Source organism: Brienomyrus brachyistius, chromosome 17, assembly GCF_023856365.1.
Source record: "Brienomyrus brachyistius isolate T26 chromosome 17, BBRACH_0.4, whole genome shotgun sequence".
Lineage (NCBI taxonomy): Eukaryota > Metazoa > Chordata > Actinopteri > Osteoglossiformes > Mormyridae > Brienomyrus > Brienomyrus brachyistius.
In genome coordinates, this window is record NC_064549.1 from 9,151,403 (window position 1) to 9,174,322 (window position 22,920).

Consider the following 22,920-nt stretch of genomic DNA (forward strand, 5'->3'; position numbering starts at 1 on the left):
ATACAAAAAAATTATCATCAGGGACGAAAACTTTGAACAAACACAGTCAATAATATACAGTTTTATATCCAATGCCTCCCTTTTCACCTCCTGTAAACTATCAATCAAAAGCCTAACCCTGCTCCCCTGTGAAACATAAATTAAAACTTGATATATATATTTTCATTTTATATATTAATCTATATATATATATATATATATATATATATATGTATATATATACATATATATGTGTGTGTATATATATGCAGCAGTTGCATATGTTAATTTAACATATACATAAACACATTTTAAATTTACCACATTCAAACGCTCAGATACAACACACAAATGTGTCATTTTAAAGGACGGCACTAACCCTGTCACCAAAAAAATCTAAATAATAGGACAAATCAAAATAATTACTTATGAAACGTTTTTCTCTTCTGTCATATAGAAGGGAAAGTTTAATCGATTCTCCCGTCCTCCAATCAAATCAAGACTCACTCACACACAGACGTTATGCAGCTGGAGAGAAAGTCGGCAGGAACAAGAGAGGTTGGATTTAAGGAAGTGGGTGCAATTTGCGCTGAGGTATAGAGCTTGCAGTTGTTTTGGGATTTCGATTTCACATTAAGTTAAACTTCAGGGGATATTTCAGCCGTACTTGCCTCTAAAGTTGGACCCTGCAGTTAGAGCACAGGCGCTTAGCTGCACATGTTGGCCTGCGCGTGTGTCTAGACTAATGGGTTATAAATTCACTGGCAGTGAAAGTGTCCGCATCTTCGGCCAAGAGGCTTGCATGAAACAACACTTCTGTCGGAGCGATCCATGTCTGTGACACAGCTCCCGCGGTTTTCTGGAGAACACGTCAGGTGCTACCATCTCCGCTCGACACGTTTGAAGTGAGTAAATAATAACGACCTCCTCTGGAGTACTCTTCTGCAGGTCGGGCCAGGAGACGTCAAACAAAGCCTTAATTTACACGCTCTGACGTCTGACCTCATCACCTGTAGTTGATGTCATTCAATTAAATAGTTTTTTTACGTCTTTTCGTGGTTTCTCTGTTGTGCTCTGGATGAAACCTGAAGGTTTATGGCTCTCAAAATTGTAAAAATGTGGTTCTCTCCAGGGCCGTGGCCGGGGGTGGGGGGGTGGGGTCGTGGAGTTTTCCTGGGCCCTGGACTAGAGGGAACCAGAATCTACCAATTTAACAAGGAGAACCCCCCCCCCAGTCAGCAAAATCTACCGAGGGGGCCCAGAATTCCTTGCTATGCACTTAAGCTTCTCTGCCTTATTTGGCCATCTTCTAAAAAAAAAAATCCGCTTCTTCAAAGGTCCTAACAAACTTTTGGAAATAATTGTGGAACGGATTTAGAACAAATGTTTTCTTTCATTTTAGTCCAAAATTCTACCTCTGTCTTGATTACATAGTTGATTACAGGTGTGAAAGAAAGGACCTATACAGGACCTATACAGGACATATACAGGACCTATACAGGACATATACAGGACCTATACAGGCCCTATACAGGACATATACAGGACCTATACAGGACCTATATCAGCCCAATATTCTGAATGGCTTTAGACATAGGCAGACTCACTGGACTGGGTCCTGCCCATGTTGGGCACCTGGGACAGATGGGCCAGGTCCTTTTTGCGCAACTCGCCGATAGATTTGCGCCGGGCCTGGACCCCCCGGATGGCGCTTTTGATCTTGCGCCAGCCCATGTGGTGCAGCTCGGCCAGGTTGAGCACCACACAGATGCCGCTGACTGCAAACATGAATACGAGGAAGACCGTCTTCTCGGTGGGTCGTGACACATAGCACTCCACCTCCTTGACGCACGGGTAACGGTCACACTCGAAAATACTCGGCACGTTGAAGCCATACAGGAAGTACTGACCGGCCAGGAAGCCAATCTCCAGGGCGTTGCGGAAGACCACCTGGATGACATAGAAGCGGGAGATGCCCTCTTGCCGACGCACCTTGGCATTCTTCAAGTGGGTCAGCGCTCGTGGCACGTAGGGGATCTCTTTCACCTCCAGGCTCTCAGACTCATCCTTTCCCCCGCTCTCTGCGTTGTGGACCATGATGCCGTTGATATTACGCACTTTACGGCCTCCCTCGCTACGCCCATAGTCTTTCTCCAGCAGCGGATATACGAAGGAGTATTGGCGGTCACGCTGTTTCGCTGACTGGTGCACAGAGTAGGTGATGAAGCAGAGGCTGGGAGTGCACACCAGGATGATCTGGAAGACCCAGTAGCGGATGTGCGAGATGGGGAAGGCCTTGTCATAGCAGGCCTGGTTGCAGCCCGGTTGCATGGTGTTGCAGATGAACATGGCCTGCTCGTCTTCGTAGACAGTCTCGCCCACGATGGCCACGATCAGAATGCGGAAAATCACCACCACCGTCAGCAGTATCCTAGGGGGACGTGAAGGGAAGGGATCAGAAAGTGTGGAAGAGGATGGAAGGGTAGAAGATAAAGGGTTAGGGACAAGAGGAGGTGCGGTGAGAGTGGTAGAAGAGTTACATTCGAGATGCCAATTCGTCATATGTACAGTCACACATACAACATATAGTGAAATGCAACCAAAGTTCATCGTCCCTGGGTGGGCTGGAACCACCAGCCTTTCGGTTTATAGCCAGACACGCTAACCAATTGCACCACCGAGACTAGCAAGAGCATGATTGCCAGGAGTGAGGTTCCTGAAAGAACAACTGTGAAAATTGTATTGCCTGTGAAAATATAAAACTGTGAGCAGAGGAAAGTTCAGGTCCAGAAAGTAACAATCCAGACCAAGATTTAATTTTGACTAACCAGGTGAGAACTCTGTGAATATGATTCATTATACTCAACTGGTTGGTTGAAACAACATTTTGGTCTGCATTTGTATTTGTGACATATTCCTGTACTATTACTGCACTAGTCTGTCTCATTCGTGCAACTGTTAAATGATGGTAAATGTCAATATAAAATCTACAAGTGACATCTGCACATTCATCATATTAAAGTATTTATAGTAAAGCCAAAGACATTCATTCCCACCAGAATTAGAGCTTACTGCAGAGAGAAGTAACACCCCAAGCCTTTTGGCTCTTTAGTTAATTTTATCCCCGTTCACAACATCTCAAGATATAAAAAAAACGTTTTGGCACTTATCCCTACAATTTTATCATATTCCTCAGCAACAGACGAAAGCATGTGTATGTGTGTGTGCTGTGTATGCCCCCGAGTGCTTAATTTGTACGTGTGCCGGGTATCAGCTTCCGCGCGCATATGTGCTGGCGCGAGCCTGCTCGCAATCGCATGACGTCATCCTCCATAAATATCCCGTAATTTCGCGCGGCTCCGCTAAGCGTGCGCGCCTCCGGGCACGTGAGCTGGCGTTTTCGGGCGGAGAGGTGTGGAAGCATGGTGTACTATAGATAGTTCGCTATTAATTTATTCTCACTTTAATGAGGAGCATTGGGGGGGCGGCTGCCGCCGCCGCCAATGAGGTAAGAAGCAAAATGTTTGAGTAAAGGTCTACGGTGGGGGCCGAGGTATAACCGTAGGACACAGGTGGTCTTTCGTTTCCTTTTGTCCTTTCGTTAAACCACATCGCTCAGTTTTAAACACTAGCTCTGAAGTCTTTTTCTCCCTCGTGTCTGGCCGATTAAAATAACTTGTATTCAAATAACATCAATAGATGGAGCTGCTATTGCATTTTCATGAGCAGAGTATTACTATTGTCATGTGATGAATTCCTGGTGCGATCACGACGCTGAAGGCTTTATGCAAGGTTATACAAGATAATTTTCTTTGATTTGGGGAAAACGGTGCGAACATTTCTGAACATCTGCCTCAGGGCGAAAGGTCAAACGGAGCATTCAGATTAAGTCCCACTGTGCTGCCATTTCCATAAATTTCAGATGACATTTGTTATTGGTTAAAAAAGACCCATACATACATATATTTAATAAAGGCAGTTAGGGCCTAAAGGGATGCAAAGCGATTTAAAGCCAGAGCTGCCGCAGCCACGGTAACACGCACACACGCGCATACATGCGCCTGGCTGCACGTACACGCAGCGCAGTTTTAGTCCAAACAGCGTTTCAGTGAAAATCCATTAAACGTCAGAGCTGTCAGTAAACATAGGCCAGAACCTGGAAATCGTCAAATTATGGGTTGGTTAAAAGTGATTTATTCTAACAAAGGCAGGCTTAGACTAACATGCCGGTGTGTAATGTTTTATACTTGTGGAGATTAACCTTAAACGAGAAAAGAGTAGGCAATGGATGAAGGGTCTTTGAGTAAAGACAAGCTCATCTAAGAGATGAGCTCACCTAAGAGATAAATTTTAAGCATAAACACACAAACTGCAGCTTTCATCTCTGCATAAACCAGCAAAAGGCTTCTTGAATTAGCTTTAAAAAAAAAAAAATCGCATACTATTACCCATTGTGTCTGTAAGATCCTCATCTTCTCTACTCTTCCTTTCTTTATATATTTTCACTTGTTAACCTTAGAGTCTCACTCTTTTCAATCTTTTTCTCTCTCATTCTACAAGTCAACTGACTCTGGAAATTTTATTTTAATATTGTTTTTCCCATCTCCATAGAGGAAAATTATGTTCAAATTAAGTTAACCACTATATGTGCAATCATATATGCAACAGTCAAACCTGTTTGATGTGAACAGCTTTTATTTATAACAAATAATGCTCAGTTTTTATATAATCGCCCACAAACCTAACCCAAAACACGCAAACCATATAAAAACGACGCGGTATATTTTATCGTAGCACATCGCTACACGCGTTCATTTTAAATAGCATTTTCTTATTGGATAATGGTACTAAATGCCCGGAAGGTAAAACATTTCACAGAATTGAATGCTGATGAACGCACGCCTCTGATTTACATTAGAGCTATATAAATGCCACTCAGAATGAGGACCCACTAGACACACTGACAAAAAACATCGGAAATCAGATTCACTTCCTTTCTTATGCCCAGTTTCCCACTTTATATTCATAATTCACAGGTGCCAGTGTCATAACTGCTGAGGTAAACTGTTAACAGAGGTGAGACTGGGCGTATTTATATCCTTGGAGTACAACTACCCCCCCCCCCTCCACCCCACCCGCCACGATTCACTACTCCTTCCCCCTTACACCAGCTCCCGCAGATAGTTGCTGTGGCAACTGCATCCTTAAACACCCCCACTGAACGGTTTGCCCGGAGAGCGAGGGATAGCCTGATCTTAAGAGCGTAGGGAGGCATTTTTCTGGTCAGGCTATCAACTTGGAGATTATTAATGTTGTTTTTTTTCTGTGTGTGTGTGTGTGTGTCTTCTGCTTTGCTCTTCACTGATGTCTTACCAGCATGGGGGGCAGGAATGAGGCTTATGCCGAAACACAGTGACCCCATGGGAAACCTAAACTGCCACCGCAAAGAGTGCGAGTAAGACATGGAGAGAGAAGGAACACATGGGAAGGTGGCAGTAGGAAGAGGAGAACGGAGGGATGGGAAAAGACGAAGGAAGATGGGGGAGGGATTCTGAGAGGCTGGAAGATTGATGGAAGGACAGGAGGTAGAGATATAGCAAGCTGTAACCTTCACTGGCTTCCCTTGTTTACAGGTGATCAGAGTATAGACTTCATCCGACCTTCTCCCATGCCGATCTGTGCTTACATCGCTCTATGGTGGCTGACTGGTGGGGATGCTGGCCAGCCACTTGGTCTGGTTGGAGACCCATAAAGGTTTATATACCTGCTATAAGGCTTCATCTGACTTCACCAAACTTTTGACATGGTTTACCATTAACCATTGATATGTTTGCTACACTACACTCTTCTTTATTAGATTTCCCTGAAGGTACAGTGCTGCTGCTAATCGCTTGTTGAATGCTTTGAGGAAACGATATTGGGAATAGTCCTATTTAAGGAGCTGAATTGAAGTGAAGTGAATTGAATTGAACTGAATTACATCACGTTAAGCTTGAGGCTAACACATGGCTGAATACGTTTTCAGCGGTTATATCCTGTGTTTCTACTCATGTTTGAAAGGGTTTTTTTTTTTTAATGCCCATACACCGACATCTGTGCTTGCCAGTGCAGGGCGCAGCATCACATTCATTAAGTCACGTGTGCTGGGCGTGATTCCAGATCCCTAAACGGGGAATCAGGAAAACCGAAGATGCGGGTGAAAAGAGGTCTGGCGATGACAAGCTTGCAGGGGCGGCCAGTCAATCCAGGCTCATCTGACCGCCGCCACTTGGCTTCTCTGTGCCGGCCGTCTTAGTCGCTCATGACAAAGGCTGCTATTGCGTCTTATCAGTCTTCAGTGACAGCACTACAAAGCCGAACCTCTCTGCTTTCCCTTAGCATTTACTGTATTTGTGTCTAACATCAGAATGGACTGTCTCCCCCCCCCCCTCCCTTTCACCCTTTCTGTCTAATTCTGATGTCTTTGCCTTCCTCTGTGACATCCGTTCAGAGATCATTCCTTATTTGCATCTGCACGGAGGACAGGTCTCACCCTTTCGCCAGCACTAGATAATTGCGTTGGCTTTCGACCGGAGTGCCCCTCTCTTACAAGCCCTACTGAAACACAAGCACGGTATGTCCTCGCGGGGAAGGTCACATATTATTTGGGGAGCTGTCAGGGAGTCCCATTACGATGACACAATAAAGAATCGAGAGAGGCTTGTGTTTTTTTTGGTGGGTTTTTTTTTTTTTGAGTCTAGCTGTGGGCTGTGTTTTCGTCTGGGATTATGTCGTGATTCAATTAAAAAAATTAAACAGGGCAATCATTTTAAAACACAAATCACTAGGGCAAGTGAGATCGGTCATTTTATTTTTTTTAAGTTATTCAGTGCAGTTATACATCTATAGGTTACAATCCTATTTAGTTATACATCAATAAGGTTACAAGTGGTACCGGAAAACGAGTGTACCACATTACTACACATAATATTACATGCATTCTTAAAGTTATATATACCACTAGCTGAATGCTGGTGTATGAAATTAATCAACAACAAACAAAGCATGTCTACTGTACACGAGTGTGTTTTAAAGTGCCCAACGGTTCCTTTTGTTTCATTCAGACCCTAGAGTCGTCACTCTCTCCAGCCTCCCCATTTTCATTTCTCTCTGTCCAGAAATCGCTTCCACATGGGATTAGTGATCAGTGCTGTAAAGTACCAGCTCCTTTTGTCCACCAAAGTCACATATACCCGGAATGCCGTCATTGATCACACTTCATGTTCCGGTCTCCCCACACTCTGACCCTCAGTTTTGCTAATTAATATTAAGATGAACTTTCTAGATCCTGGGGGAGTATTCCTTTTAAAATCTATTTTAAAAAAATTATAATTCACCCACTGAGCAAACAGCATAGAAAATGCATAATTTGCATGTTCATTAGGAAAGCGTCACATGGTGTATGTTCCTGAAATGGCATGTCCTTAGATAGTATTGGCAGCAGTCGGCGCAAATTATGTCATGGTTACATGAAAGTAGCCTCATCCCAGCCAAGCTGTCACCTGCCTCCTGCCCTGTGCATTCTGGGAAGGGCTCCAGGCTCACCATCACCCTGCACTGGATATGAGGTTATGGAAAAATGGACAGATGAATGGATGGATGAAGATAAATGAAAGTGTGTTCAACATCACAAGACCAGTAGCTGCTATTGCTACAAGCGCGATGCGTATGACTTCTGTCCACAGATTAAAATGTGGCAATAGGGCAGCGACACAGGACAGGGGAAAATGAATGAGGGGTGGTCCCTGGGGGGTGGATGGGGGTGGGGGGCGCGACGTCATAATCCGGATTAACTCTTCTGTCCGGGACAGGCCTTTTCCAAGGGGTGGCTCACCCTCACACGCCATGGCACATGGCGGCGGTTCAGGGCCGCTTCTGTGCCTACCCACAATGCCGCGCTCGTGCTGAATCACGCACGGCCATCCGCCAAGAAGAGAAGCTGCTTTAGCTGCTACTATGGACACCCATGGTTATAACAGCCGCTGCATTACATGACACGGAAAGCATGTGACATTAATGAAAAGTCTGAATAAAGAGCAGCGTTCGTGACGACAGCTTTTGTCGTGTCGTCTTCTAGCTATATATGCAGTGATATTATGTGTGTGCATTTTATTGAAGTGTTTTTAGTGACACAGCAATACGCACAAACATGAACTCCTTCCTTATGTTAGGAATTTCTTCTGTACTCCAAGACGTCACCGATATCATCTTGGCTGGCTAGAAGAACACTGCTGTGGCCCCCAAACCTCTCCTCAGGGGCACCCTAGCCTTTCCATGTGTTTATTTAATTTCACCGCCAGCTCACTTAATTTTAACTTCACTAGTAAAAAAAATACTCAATTAGGTATTGATTGACCAAACAATATATTCTAGTGGTTGAGTCAAAAAATACATGGGTATATAGGAGATGGGTGTATGTCTTAGGGCTGTGAATCAACAAATATAACTAATTAATTGCATAGTTTTCTGTTATTAATCACGATTAATTGCGCTTAGTGTGTGTGTGTATGTATGTGTGTGTGTACATATGTATATACATACATACATATCCTGAAAGTCAGTCTTTGGTATTTATGGTATTCAATCATGTTTATATTATGACATCATCAGAACATGTATGTTTATGTGTATAAAACACAGTGACTTGAGTCACACATGCAGCAGTTGTCGAGAAACTCACTGTTTGGCCAGCAAGTACCAAACAAAAAAAAATGAGGGACTGGTGTGTTTGTGTGCGCAGTGTATGTAGGCTTATATTTACTGTAAATATACTGTTATATCACTTGTGCTATAATATTTTCAGAGGAATGTTAAATGGACCATTAGACTGTATGCATTTGTTTATGCAAATTAGATGGAATGCTAATTTTTGCTGGAAGCGTTGGAGGGAATGTGCATCAATGTGTCATAATGTATGCAAAGCCACATTGTTGAGCCAAATGCATTTTCACAGTGGTGCTATTGGCGGGCTTGCATGTGTTGTGGTGGAAATAATCTTTGTCTCCTGATGCTTGTGTGTACCTGCGTTTTTGTTTGTGTTTGTGTGTTTTTGTGGAATGGGACATTGGGGTTGGTGTGTGACTGTGTGTGACAGGGCACAGTGTGTGTATAGGAAGAGCGGGTGTTGTTTGTCTACGTTGGTGATTTGAGGGCAGCGGCTGCGTGTTTCCCGCTGGGGGCTGAGCTCAGTGTGGACACTTGGCTGTGTGTGGCTACTGGGTGGGTGGGAGACCTGGTGCTTTTCTCAGACTGACTCATCCATACAGCAGCTGCTACTCTCGGCCCCAAGGGGCTCTCATTAGACAAAGCTAGCAGACAAACTGATACCACACACTCAGACAGAAGCAGACACTAAGGCACTGATACCACACACTCAGATACACACTGGCACTCAGGCACTGATACCACGCACTGACACAGACTGACACTGAGGCACACTGATACCACACACTCAGATACAGGCTGACACTGAGGCACTGATACCACACACTGACACAGACTGACACTGAGGCACACTGATACCACACACTCAGATACAGGCTGACACAGGCACTGATACCACACACTGACACAGACTGACACTGAGGCACTGATACCACACACTCAGACACAGACTGACACTTCTGCACAGTAAACACTACACTTAATAAGGTAGTCGTAGTCGCAATAATAATAATAATAAGAAGAGTGAGAAGTAGAATGTAACCACATTCTGCAGGTAGTATATATTTGCAGGCATGCTGCTGACAACCAGTTCTGATGTCTTTAACACAGATTATAACACCATTATGCAAATATACACAACCTACAATATGAATAATTGCATGATTACAATAATAATAATAATTAGATTTTAGTACAATAAACTAAAAGAATCATATCTTTAGGTCCAATGTACAGTAAGAATCCAGATCATTATATTATTATCATGAACTAAAATGACTATTATGTTGCATCAATGTTACACATGAGATGATGGAAGACCCTAGAAATATACCATGGAGGCTGAATGGAATCTAGCTGAATCCCTGTGTCCATGGAGACAGAGATTAGACGTGAGACTGTTTGCCCGGGTCTCACTCCCGCGCCGTCTCGCTCTGTGTGTCTCTCTCTCGCACAAACTCAGGCACACAGACAGACACACTCATACACCATCACCACTGGTTCTGTGCACCTGCTGCAAGTTACACTAATGAGTTTCACATACACCCGTATCTATGGCTACCGCTCAGTGGCATACAGCTGTAAACACAAATCTGGCTGTGTTTCATAGGATTGTGTGTGTGTGTGTGTGTTTTGCTTGCTTTTTTACCATCACTGTCAGTGTTGATTATTGCTATTTTTCTAGACTATAATTATAAACATCAGTGTGTGTGTACTCGTATTTTTGTTTCTTTTCTTTCACCTGCCACTGTGAGTGCTGTGTGCACAATATTTGTGGTCTTGGTCTAATGTCTTTGTGTGGATATGCTGCGTGTTCGGTCGGTTAGCCTAAATCCTAGTGTTTAGGTATGCGTGCAATGCTTTCCGCTTATCACTAATGCTCTCAGCGCCTACGTGGGAGACATTTTGGTTGTGGATCACGTAATCTGTCTCTGTGAGAGGGTAAACAAAGTGTGTGTGTGTGTGTGTGTGTGTGTGCGTGCACGTGTGCCAGCCAGTGGCTGCGATGCACTAACCGTTCACTCGCACCAGTGTTTAGGAAAGAGACTAATAACATTAACATACCCTAATCTAAGTGATGAATGGTCACCCTTCAAGTGCACGCATTTCGATTACCGGAACAAACGGTCTCTGAAGCATTTTTTTAAGGATGTGGTGGCGTAGAGAGAGTGAGGAGCTCAGCCTTGGAGTGGAACACAGTACTAAAAGCCATTTTTGCCATGGTCGTTTTCAGAGTCGCGCGCAGACTGTGGCTCTGAACAGTTCATCAATCCTTCCCTGCTCGTCATCTCCGTACCTCCATTAGGATGATGGAGTCTCCCGGAGTGCCCCCCCCAGAAAAGGCTGTTAACTCAGACCAGCTTGTTTGACTCCCCCCCAGTGTTGTGCCTTACTGTGCTTGCTTGTCTGTGTCAGAGGGAGTCAGCTGGTTTGCAAAGTAACATACACTCTGCACATATGCTCCATGCTGGAGGTTCTTCTCTTGTTGACGCGAAGACATCGCAGCAGATAAGGAATGCGACTCCTTTCTCTGCCCTTCTCTGCCAACGCGTCTCCTCTCCCGCCGCTCTACACTCATCCAGATCACAGCCCCAGCAGCTGCCTCGCTCCAGGCCCCGCTGGGGGAACTCAGCACCTCGGAGCGATTCTCCTTCCGAGGGCCTTGGAACACGCTGCTCTGAAGCGAGCCTGACTCCAGCAGGTATAGCATCAAGTAGAGAAAGGAAGGAAGTTAAGGGGGGAAAAATACAGCTGCGAGCCTGGCGTACGACAGCTGGAAGGCTAGAGGTTAAGGACGTGGACTTATCGCTTATTCGAGGTGGTGCCAGGAAGGACTTTACTGCCGTTTAGCCTGATTACCTTAAGCCAGTGTTTAGCAAGCCAGTGAGGTCATATTTTGATCTGTCCCAGCTCCCAACACACCTGTACCAGACCGAGTCGTAGCTAGAGATTCCGGACCCCCTGACAAGTTGTCTTGGGCCCCTCCCCCCCACTAAATTTTACATATGTATTGAAGGGCCCTGGTAAAGGCCCATGCCCCTGAATCTGATGGAGTATCCATGCCCCTATTGTACTCATGGCACTGCATATCCAGTGTTCCTGATTGGCTGGGAGCTGGGAGGAAGTAAAATGTGGACTGGCTGGGGGTCCCGAAGGACTGGGTTGGGAAACACTGGCATAAGCAAATGAACCACTTAGAGAAGAAGGTAAGGTGTTTAGATGTGCTAAATATGGAGGAGAGTTTACAGATAAGCAATTAAGTCACATCGATAATGGACAAGGGAGAAGAGAGGGAAGAATAGCAGGCAGTGATAAAGAAAGATTGATGGAGAGCAAGCAACGTGAAGGGTGGAGGGGTAGTGATGGAGAGGATGGGTAACGAGAGGTCGGGTTAAAGAGAGATGCGGAGATATGGTGGGGGGGGGTCATATGTATTTATCGGATCTTGTCTTAGACACCAAGAGGCATGAGTGTGCATCTAGATTTAGTTTTTGTAAATGTTCCAAAAAGTTGCACAAGCAGTGAATGGAAACAGCTTTTTAATGAAGCCATGAATCTTGCAGGAACAGAACTCTGCAAAGGTCCTCATTTAGTTTTGTGAAGTCAAAAGTATTTTTGTATGGTCTAGGGTTATAGCCCATCCAGGGTGTGCCCTGGAATGCCTGGGGTAACCATGTGACCCTGGCTGGGAAAAATGATTGGATGATGGATGGATGGATGGATGGATGCTGGGGTTTGATGTCAGTTATGGGACCAACGTAAAAGTCGCTGGGAGTAATTTTAGGTGCCTTCAGAGCAATGTTGAACTACATCATGGAATGAGCTTCAGTCAGAACACGTGGAATTATATTCTTTCCTTGTTAAATAAAGGTTCCATTCATAATTTCTGTCTTAGCGAACTGCATCCATCCCTTCATGATGGGCAGGGCTGAGATCTGCTCCCGTTTGGGTGGTTGGAAAAATCCGGCACAGGGACTCCGGACCTTCAGATATTTCATTCATGCTCTTTGACACTCGATTAATTAAAAATTTAAAATAGAGTATGATGGGTGTGTGACGGGCTGGCATGGCAGGACCCAGCCGTACGTGACGTGTGTGACACGCACTGAGCTGACATTCACTCTGGAACCTCATTCCTTACCCAGCTGTCTGGCGTGACTGTTTGTACTTAAAGGTCCATGTATATGAAGCCAGGTATGGAGTCAGCTTGCCAGGCCACCCACACTGCCAGTGACCTGCCCCCCCCCACCCCCCCACAGTGCTAGGAGCGTCTCAGAAGCAGGGCCCGGTTTAATTTTAGCCCTGTTATTTCGGGTCTCGCTGTGAGGAGCAAAGTGGAGCTCGTTGGTCCTTGGACAGGAAAGGGGCCTTTGTGGAACAGGGAATCTCTCTCACACACACACAGAGTCAATCAGTCACTGACATCTTCACTCATAAACACAGAAATAAATATGCACGCATACCTAGACACAAATGCATACTGATGCACACAGCAGCACACACAACTAACTATGGGTGTCTCGTGTATACATACAAATACAGAGCTTCCAACATTATAATGGTGTACCTGGCTAATCACGTGAACTAACCATGAGTAGAGCTCATTTTACAAGCTACGACCATGTATGTTAAACCCTGTAGCGTGTTCTGTAGGACTGTTTCGCTCTTGTCTCCCGGCACATGTGAACATCAACGCCTTTGCTTCTTTTCTTCGCTATGTGATACTATGGCAACGTTGCCGAGGTTTGCCGTGGCAACACTCCGGCCCTGGACCCCCACGGCGAGTACAGCGGCTCAAAACCAGGTCAGTGAGAGGCCGGGGGTCTTACTCGAGAGAAGATCATCACAGAGCCCGACCGGCTGCCTCAGCACAGTTCCTCTTCTCATCAGCCCAAACGTCGTTTCCCCTCATATTTCACAAGTGTAATAATGCACACACAGGCAGTGGGCCTATTCCGGGGTGATCTACACTGAGTACCATGGGCAAGATCGACAAACACACCCCAGCAAGTGTGTCTGAGTGGGGAGGGTTCTGGAGTCGTGCATACGGAGCAGGCTACAGAGATGTATATCACCATTTCTATTAGGCGCAGTTAACAAGACCTATATTACGCTGACAAGGTGTTGTCAAGGCGACAAACCTGCAGCCCCGACAGCAAAGAACCAGCGAAGGATTATAATGGTATAAGGTAATGTTATGGGGGGGGGGGGGGTATACCTATACAGTGCTCCATCAGTGTATCAGCTTAACTGTACAGTGTTTCCTAGTTCGGTCCTCGGGGACCCACAGACAGTCCACGGTTTTGCTTCCGCAAGGGAGCTGGGAAGAGAGCAAAATTGTGGACTGTCTGGCAGTGAGACCAGAGGGAGCAAAAATGTGGACTGGCGTTAGTTTCCCAAGGACCGGATTGGGAAACTGGCTTAATGGGTCGACCAACAGCTGCAGTTATATAATCAAATAATAATCCAGTGATCACCAACCACCAATCAGCAAAAGCCATCACCAACATTCTGATCATTTTAATTATGATTACTGGCAGGTGGTTATATGAAAACGCACAACTGTTCCATAATATCCCCTCAGCTAGTGCCATGCTGTGTCAGGTGCTGGTCTTAAGCCAGCCGTGCCCCATCTCTAAACAGCTGGTAACGGTCAAGTTTACTCGCCTACTGCCACACATCAGTCCAAACCGTGTGTGACCAGGGTTGGACCTTTCGACATGCTTGTTCTCTTTACTGGGATCACACCAGACCAGTGTTGGACAATTCCGCATGCTTGTACTACTTACTGGGATCACATCAGACTAGTACCTGTTGAATGGTGTGATAATCACGACAGGTCCTGTCTCCCGTATGCAAACCCCACTGGGCTGCAGCTATTCATAAATCATTATTACACGCTTCACGTCTGCCACGCGATGATCATTACTACGATCGCTTGGCGTACTTTCAACAAAAATGACACTAGCTCTCCTCTCCTTTTGGAATATCGTGCAGCTCTGCTGCTAGATTCAGTCACGCGAATTCAGATTAAGCACACGGAGGGAGGTGCCTCAGTAGGGAGTCAGATTCGTGGCCCTCCAGTAGCTACTTGTTGGCCTGCAGTTCCTCTGTATTCATGGAAGAACGTCTGCGTGATAAGCTAGCTGCAATGCTATTGCTAAATGTTCCAAGAGTGATCATCCTGCTATGTCAGGAACTGACTGGAACAAAATTATCACACACACACACACAAATATTTGCATGGAAAGTCCACACACTCACAGCTATAACAAATAAATGTACATGCAGAAAACACAACAAAATATGGTAGACTAATATATAATATACTGCAAATAATTACTGTATTGCCCCGCTCTTGCAGCTAAAATTAGTTTCATTCTTTTGCCATGCAAGGCAGCATCCCTGCTGAAAAGCCGGTAACTTCAGGGCTGGTACATGCAAGCGCTCACACACCATGCCTGAAGACCCATGATGTCACACCGATGTTACAGCACCCAAGTGCTGCCCGTTTCACTGTATCAGTAAAAAAAAAAGATTGCCAGGGGGGCGCGTCACCTGCTTACTTATGCGTGGAAATACGAAACATGAGTTTCAATGCTGCCGTTGATGTTCACTGAACTGATTGAAGTGAAATTATTCCCTTACACATTATATATATCATGTTGTAGTATATTTTTCTATTCTGGGATTATTTCGCCTGCAAAAGAGTCACATATGACAGTATAGAGGACATCGCTCACCCAGTGCGACCTGCCTCCCAGTCCTATTAAACCAGAGGAGAGAGCAGGGCAATGAACAGGCACCTGACCATGGTGTTCTACTTCTATTGAACACATCATCCAGTGAGACACCCAGGATACAGACACTCTCAATCTACCAGGAGAGGGGCAGCAGATCAGATCACGAAAGGGCACAGTCTCGTTTCCCACCTCAGCACTTCGGATCTCATCCCTGATCTAAGCCAGTGCAGCACCTGTGCTGTTGATGAGCACCACAATCCTCGCATTATATACCTGCGACAACATGGTGCCCCGGTGGCATACAGACAAGTAAGGAGTTAGAGCTTCAACGTTCATCAGCTGCACGTTCAACTGCATGAAATGGATTGATGCTCCCTAGGAGGAATGTCATCTGCTTCCTCTTTTACATTTCTTTAGAGGATTTTCAGGCGGTGAGCACAATGTTTTCAGAATTGTTAGAAAGGTTTGATGTAATTTATCATATTCTCTGTTATTTTTTAGCTAAACAGGTGCAACAGTGCAGTTTAACCATTGCCTGGGAACAAATGGTGTCTTACCTATAAGTAGCTGAAGAAATTAACCTCAGCAGTCCTGCTATTATTCTTAATTGATTAACTGTTACTTGGCTCTTTGTGGACTGATCAGATAAGATCAGAGGAATCATTCGTATTTGAAGCATTGGACACAGAACCAAACTCGCCAAGCAAACATAGGTGTATGTTTGACATACTAGTCCTCAGTATGGTTTGTATGTTTATGAGTTCGGAAAACTGTATCCCATAATGCCCTACTATTCCCATGTTACAGCGAGACAGCTGGTGTATCACTGTCCTGGATTACCTGCTACACAGCACTCTATAGGAGGTTCACCACCCCGGTAACCTGCGTCCCTAAAACAACGAATGCCCCGCGTCGCCCTCCCATGGCCTGGAGAGGTCATCGCCATTACCTTCCGATCATGGTGGAGTGCTGCTGGACCGCAGCCTCCAGCAGCCGCTCCAGGATGGTCCATTCCCCCATGGCTCAGCGCGGGAAGCATCCACAGAAGGGAAGCTGGACTGGACTGTGACGGGCTGGACTGGGAACTCTTCTTAGAGCCCCCTGCCGTGAAGCTCTTGTGCCCGGAACGGACAGCGAGAGAGAGAGAGGAGGAGAGACACCTCCACCCGCTGGTCTGGGCTTTTCTGACCCCTGGCTGTGGATGGAACCTCTTCTTGTGTGACTCACTGCTCCCCTGTTGTCATGTGATCTCCCCAAACCGGATCCGGCGCTGAGTCCTGGTGCCCCCTCCCTTCTGCAGCATCAACCCCAGATCCCCTCCTTCACACTCAGCCTCCACATGTGGAAATTCAGGAATCTCGACCTTCTCGTCTCCTTCTCTCTCCCCTGTGGCAGACACTCTCCCTCAGCCCGAAACGCACGACTCTGCCCCACGTGGAACCTCCCCCACCACCCTCCTCGCCCCGAGCGACACTATACGCCTCTCACCGCGTTACACCTCCTCTCTCTCGTGCCTCCCGCTCCTCGTTTTGGCTGCCTCATCTAAGTGCCCCCGATTTGACCCACGGCAGCTTCTGCTGACCCCCTGGACTCGGGCGTGTGAGGATCTCCGGCCTGACGCGCCTCGGGGAGACGTTCCCACCCACTTACACGCTCAGCGCTCCCGCTCCGCTGGATTCCCGCGCGCTGTTCCGGGCGACGCGCCCATACACAGCCGAGGCGGCAAGGACCGGCTCCTAGCCACCGCGTCCGCGCTCCACTCTCCCTCTTCCTCCCTGCTCTGCGTCCCCTCCCTTTCTAGCGCTGCTCCTCTCTGCCCCTCAGCCCCTCAGTCCCCCTCGATGTGGCTCTCCTCCGTGCTCCCTCTCTCCTCTCTGAGCGTACCACACTCCCTCCCTCACTCGCTCAACCCCCCCACCCCCCAGTAGGAATGGCGCTTGGTTCCTCTACTGCTTGCCGCTTCACTGGTGCTTGTAAGATGCCGCTCCTCTCTCTCTCTCTATCTCTCCCTCTCATGCCTGCTCTCTCTCCTAATGCCTTATTATTCCACCTGGTCTCTGTCTCTCACTCTCTCTCATATACACACACAAATATACTCTCGGGTTTTGACAAATGCCAAGAGGATTACTGAGAAATCACAGCGCTGCCCCTCCTTCATCTCTCTCCTTTCTGTCCCCTCCCTCTTTCACCCAGTTTCCCTCTCTCTTACTCGATCTCTCCATCATTCCGAATTACAGCCCCAGAAACCTGCAGTCTTCTACCAGACATCCTGATCTATATATCCCACCTCTCTTTCTTCTCCTCCTCACTGTTCCATATCTGCATCCCATCATTACTACCCCCTGGTTCCGCTTGCCCCCCCCCCCCCCCCCCCCACTTCTGTGGTCTATGCCACACAGTTGGGGATGTTGACAGAGGAAGAAGAGGGCAATGGAGAAAGACAGTCACATGCTGACGAAGAGAAGAACAGCAGGGTGAAGCGGAAGGGAGAAGGGACCTTTGTAAAATGAGCCGTGTGGCATTTTATGTGCTTTGAAAACAGTCCAGGCAGATGAAAAGCCCCGAACAGAACGGCGAAACAAAGCAAGAGAGCAGAATAAAAAAATAAATGATTTCCCTCTCTGGACCGCCACGGCGCCTGTGGATGTTTTCCAGAACAGAACCAATAGATGTGTGCAATTCTGGGCCCCTGTTGTGGGTCTGTGCATCATCTACCCAAACACCCTCGGTGAGACCCTGCATCTGCCCAGCCAGATCAAGGAAAAGCAGCCACACGCTGCCCGCCATTCATCTCTGTCTGGGGGAGGGGGGGGCAGCTTCATCTTCATAGAGGTTTGGTAGGAAAAGATGGCCTTTGAAAATGCAGAATGAATTGATAGCTGAATGGTCGCATCCAAGGCTAGACTAGTCAATCTGGCATATGGGGTCGATGGATATGTGAGACCCCCCAGTCAACAAAATGTTATGATGGGGACCCCCCAGTCAGCAAAATTTATCACAGGGCTCCCAAAGTCCAGGTTAGGGTTCCTTGAAGCTGGATTTCTCAGTTAGCTGGGTTAACTTAAGCTAGAAATCATGACTGTCCAATAAGAATGCTCCTTACCTAAACTGTAATTGGACGATCGTTACATCCATCTTAAGTTACCTGGGCCGAAATTTAGTCCCAGTCCAGCCCTGATGCCCATTTCCTCGCTTTAGACCTGAGGTGAGGAGACTTTGGAATGGAGGGGGGGGTCAAAGAGATGTCAGTTGAACGTGAGGGTGTCGGTTCAGCGGAGATCATGAAGTCATCAGGGCCCTCATTGCCGAAGCTTTTGTGTCAAGGCCTGCAGCCGGCGACCTCTCTGGCTCATTAGCGGTGACCGGCTGACTCGCTTACGGTAGCAGGTCCTCTGACCGGTCACCCAAGGCTCACACTTGCATCTTCATGCGGTGTTGGCTGGTCGGGGGGGATGCTCATTGATTGGGGCTCTGTTGGACTCCAGGTCCTTTTCCATCACGTGGGACTCTGGTGACAGCTGAGGGGAGCGGCGCGTACCCAGGCGGAGAAATCGCAGTTTTAACGTTCAGCATCTTTCTGCACATGTTAGATACCAGGTAGACTTTGCCCAGAGGCACAGTAGGGTCTTGGGTAACCTGGCACATTGAAGGGCCCTGGGACTTTACAGGGGCCCTTGAATATGTAAAATTATGCAAAACGTTTGGCAGGGTGGGCGAGGTGACATTTTGTCAAGGTGTCCAGAATATCTAGCTATGCCTCCGTTTGTGCCACGACCTGAATGATGTCATGTTCAGTACATGCATTCTTCACAAGTGTCATACTACCCGGGGTTTTTATGGTAAGAGTTCCAGGGGAACAGGCATGTAGAGACACACCAATGACTGTCATACGAGCCGATATGTAGGACCCGCCATAATGTCAGCTGTCATCCCATTCCGCTCGTCACGTTAAGTGGATGGGGAGAAAAGACGAAACAAGCCCTGGCCATATTCCAGTTCACGGCTAATGACAGGTGTAAAATGTGATGTTGATTCTTTTGGAGTGTTCAGTTATGTGGAAAAGGTTTTCCCCGATGGGGACAAGAAAGTCTAAGTAAGTTGTGTGAAACAGGTCTCTTTGTGCTTGAACGAGTCAGACAGGAGATAGAGCAGAAACAGAGCATGCTCAGTAACGAACAAAGCCTCGGCTCTTCTTCAGGTCATGGAAAAAGCTTGCGTGCACAAGGCTGCAGGAAGAGCCGGACAGCGGTTAGGGGATGGTTCTTAGGTAAAGACGGTATTGCATTGTGGATTAAACCCGAATCAGCTTTGTTAACGTACAGCGAGCAGAGAGAATCCCATCATTGTCCCTCAAACATAATTAAAGATTAAGCTAATGTGCTGGAATCAACAACCATCCCACCACCAACGGGTCCAATAACGAGGAGACCTCCACCCACGGCCTGGTGGAACCATCTTGTCAGCCTGGATGTGCAGTGCTGGAGGCAAGAATAGGATAGCAGTTGAGGAGAGCAATTCACTTATTGTTTTTTTTCCCTTTCTTTCCATGAGAGGTCAAAATTGGATCCCTTAGTTCGATCAACTCACGCAATATTCTCTGCCTAGGGAAAGAGCAGTTTGTGAGCAAGACAGAGAAGTAGGACATGTGTACATTCGGAGGCAGATAATCCTCACCGCTGAGATGCAAGGAAGGTCAGTGAGGGAAATCTCTCCCACCACATGCACACAGGAGAACAGCAAGATGAGATTCATTGCTTGCAGAACTCAAAAATCCAACTAGAGGGCCATCTTATTCAGACTCATACCAACAAGCCCGAGCATGCTGGGAAACCATTATTTTAGCTTCATTTTCCGAAGATGAGAATATCCAATATCTGCTGGAGGGACAAGACCGTGAGTGTCTTTAAAAAGCCTAGAGGTTCGTCAGTTTGACTAGGTAGCATTTTGGCATAGTTTCGTTGCATGTAGGTGTGCATGTATGTTGACAGGGCGGTTAAGGATTTAAGTAATGGCTCCTCAACTCAGTGAACTACATAAGTGGATTCTGTATCACGGTCAGGTTCCTGCTGCGATACCAGGAATTTTAAACGTCACATTTCTAAGGAGACTACCAGTCAACGAGGGACTTTTGCTTTTCCTGTATAGCTGAGAACACTCACTGATTACTGAGCACCGAGTTAAAACTAGACTTTCTCGAAGAACCATATTACATAGTAACTATTTCACAGATACAAATCTAAGCTATTCATTTATACATTGGCTCATTTCAAACAGCTCAGTTTCTCTTGTCACATGGCAACCGATAACTCACACGATAACTCACTGAGAGCAGGTGAACGTAGATGTTTATGGTATATATTTAGAAGAACATTCCTGTTTTTAAGGACCTCAGGAAAACATCACACCAAAAACATTAAAGTGCAACCATCAAATCAAAGTTGTTGACTAGATAGGATAACACTTTTATTCAAATGTTGCCTTTATTGCTATAGTAGACAGTTCCGTGGATGTTACATTCACATGAAAGAAAGGATTTATTATGGACAGTATATTAAATCATACTGTAGGCTCCACAGTTATAGTTATCGAAGTGTGATTGCACTCAGTCATTTTGAAAATTGCTTTTAAAAAAGAGAATTCATTACTATATAAATTATTACTCTCTTAAATATTGTAATGGCCTAGGATGACGGTTTTCCAATTTTATCACCTATTTATTAAAAATCCAATCCACCCCCCCCCCCAACTGCGTACCCAGTACGGGGTCTCTGGGATTTATCAGAAACACACACAGAGCTGTGTAAGTCTCAGGCTGCCAAAGATGACACTGTTAAAAGCTATAGACACTCCTCTACTTACGAACGAGAGATGTTCCGAACGGCCGTTCGTAACTTGAAATGTTCATAACATGATGTTGAATAACAACTTAAGGGTATACGCAAGTACAAAAAACTAGGATGCAGGGAGTACGCACGCTACGCTGCTGCGCGGCGAGAATAGCGGCCAGAAGTCGCACTAGATGGAATTAGCGACAGGAGAAAAAAAAATTATGTTGCAGACGGGAAACGGAAGCCCAATGAACACAATTTGGACTAACGGGCCTCTTTGTTCGTATGTCTGAAAGTTCATAAGTAGAGGAGTGTCTGTATTTATCGGGGTAGTGTGTAATTGCTTAATAAAAAATAGAATATATACAAATATTAGTTTTAAAAAAGTAATAAGAATTTCTTTAATTTTACAAAAAGTTGCTAATATCTTGTTGGATGGCTAGAACACCGCTGAAGATCCCAAAACTGTCTCTTTATTCCAGCCATTCCACGTATTTGTGAAATTTCACCTCAGTCCATTTAAGGTGGAGCTTGCCGAGGGCAGTGGTAAGCATCGCCGGGTGGCTTTGGGCCTCAGTCTCATCAATGGGAGCCTTGGGTGAGAGCAGTTAGTGAGAAATCCTTATTAAATGGGGCCCTGTGAAAGGTTGTAGAGTCTCGAGTGAAGGTGAGACCTATGACTTTCATGACGGCCACCATGTCTGTTTCCGAGCGTCGCACGCAGCTACATGTTTGCCTCAAAATATACTGTAAACATCCACTGTATGATTTAAATGTCAATAAATATTCATGGAAAATTGGTCGTGATTACAGCAGATTAACGGAGGCAGATGTTTACTTGATTACTTTTGGGCACCTTGTGATTAAGTGCTGTACATGTTTTTAAATTTCTATGGCACTGGCAAACATGATCTGTATGTGTGTACTGTTTTTATTGATAATACAGTACAGGGCGGAAGTCTTACACGACCAAAGGAAATAGTGTTTAAATCATGTTACTATATATCAACTTAAAAAACCCTCCAGTTACCTCATTAATTACAGTTACTATCCAACATACCCATGTATTTGCTAGACTACCACACCGTGTTTTGTTAATACCTCACAATGTTAATTCCCTAATCAATGAATTCATTAACGCCATTGGTCCTGGATATACAAAATTTTTTGCCTGTAAAAGAAAGGACCTTGAGATGTGTCCTCAGCCTGTTTACCACCCTGTAAAGAACTAGCAGTTAATAGTCGAGAGAGGCAGTCTCTGTGGTGAGAGACCATCTGCAAATATGACAGTAAAAAAATCCATTTCTCGAACAATGCACGCATTTGCGACTAAATCTCATACAGCTGACATACAATGGATCCTTAAAGTAGAATGTAGTTCACTTCACAAAGGATAAAAGCAATTGAGTATGGAAAGCAACAACTCAAAACTTTCCTTTTTCAGAAATACCTCAAGTAGTACTCTGTATTCTTACTCAGCTCTTTTCCGTGTGTATGTGTACAAAAAAGGGAAAAAAAAATTTTGTTGCACAGTGTTCAGATAGATGGTATTCATAGCTTGGGTCCTTATTGAGCTAGTATCAGAAAAATTCATCGCAGCGTCTTAAAGCACTTATGTAAGTCGCTCTGGCTAAGGGCGTCTGCCAAATACTGTAAATGTAATGTAA

The 22,920-nt window shown here is 45.8% G+C and overlaps 1 protein-coding gene and 1 long non-coding RNA gene across 2 annotated transcripts; one reads left to right on the forward strand and one right to left on the reverse strand.

The window, feature by feature from the left end:
- Positions 1-1,243: 1,243 nt before the first annotated feature.
- On the reverse strand, positions 1,244-17,610 carry LOC125711784 (gap junction delta-2 protein-like). The gene is made up of 2 exons (XM_048981083.1): positions 16,375-17,610; positions 1,244-2,410 (listed from the first exon to the last, which is right to left on the reverse strand). The coding sequence occupies exons 1-2, from the start codon at positions 16,443-16,445 to the stop codon at positions 1,567-1,569; spliced, it is 915 nt and encodes a 304-aa protein (XP_048837040.1). The 5' UTR covers positions 16,446-17,610; the 3' UTR covers positions 1,244-1,566.
- On the forward strand, positions 3,353-6,677 carry LOC125711797 (uncharacterized). The gene is made up of 2 exons (XR_007383105.1): positions 3,353-3,487; positions 5,356-6,677. It is a non-coding gene; the product is annotated as an uncharacterized LOC125711797 (long non-coding RNA).
- Positions 17,611-22,920: the final 5,310 nt, after the last annotated feature.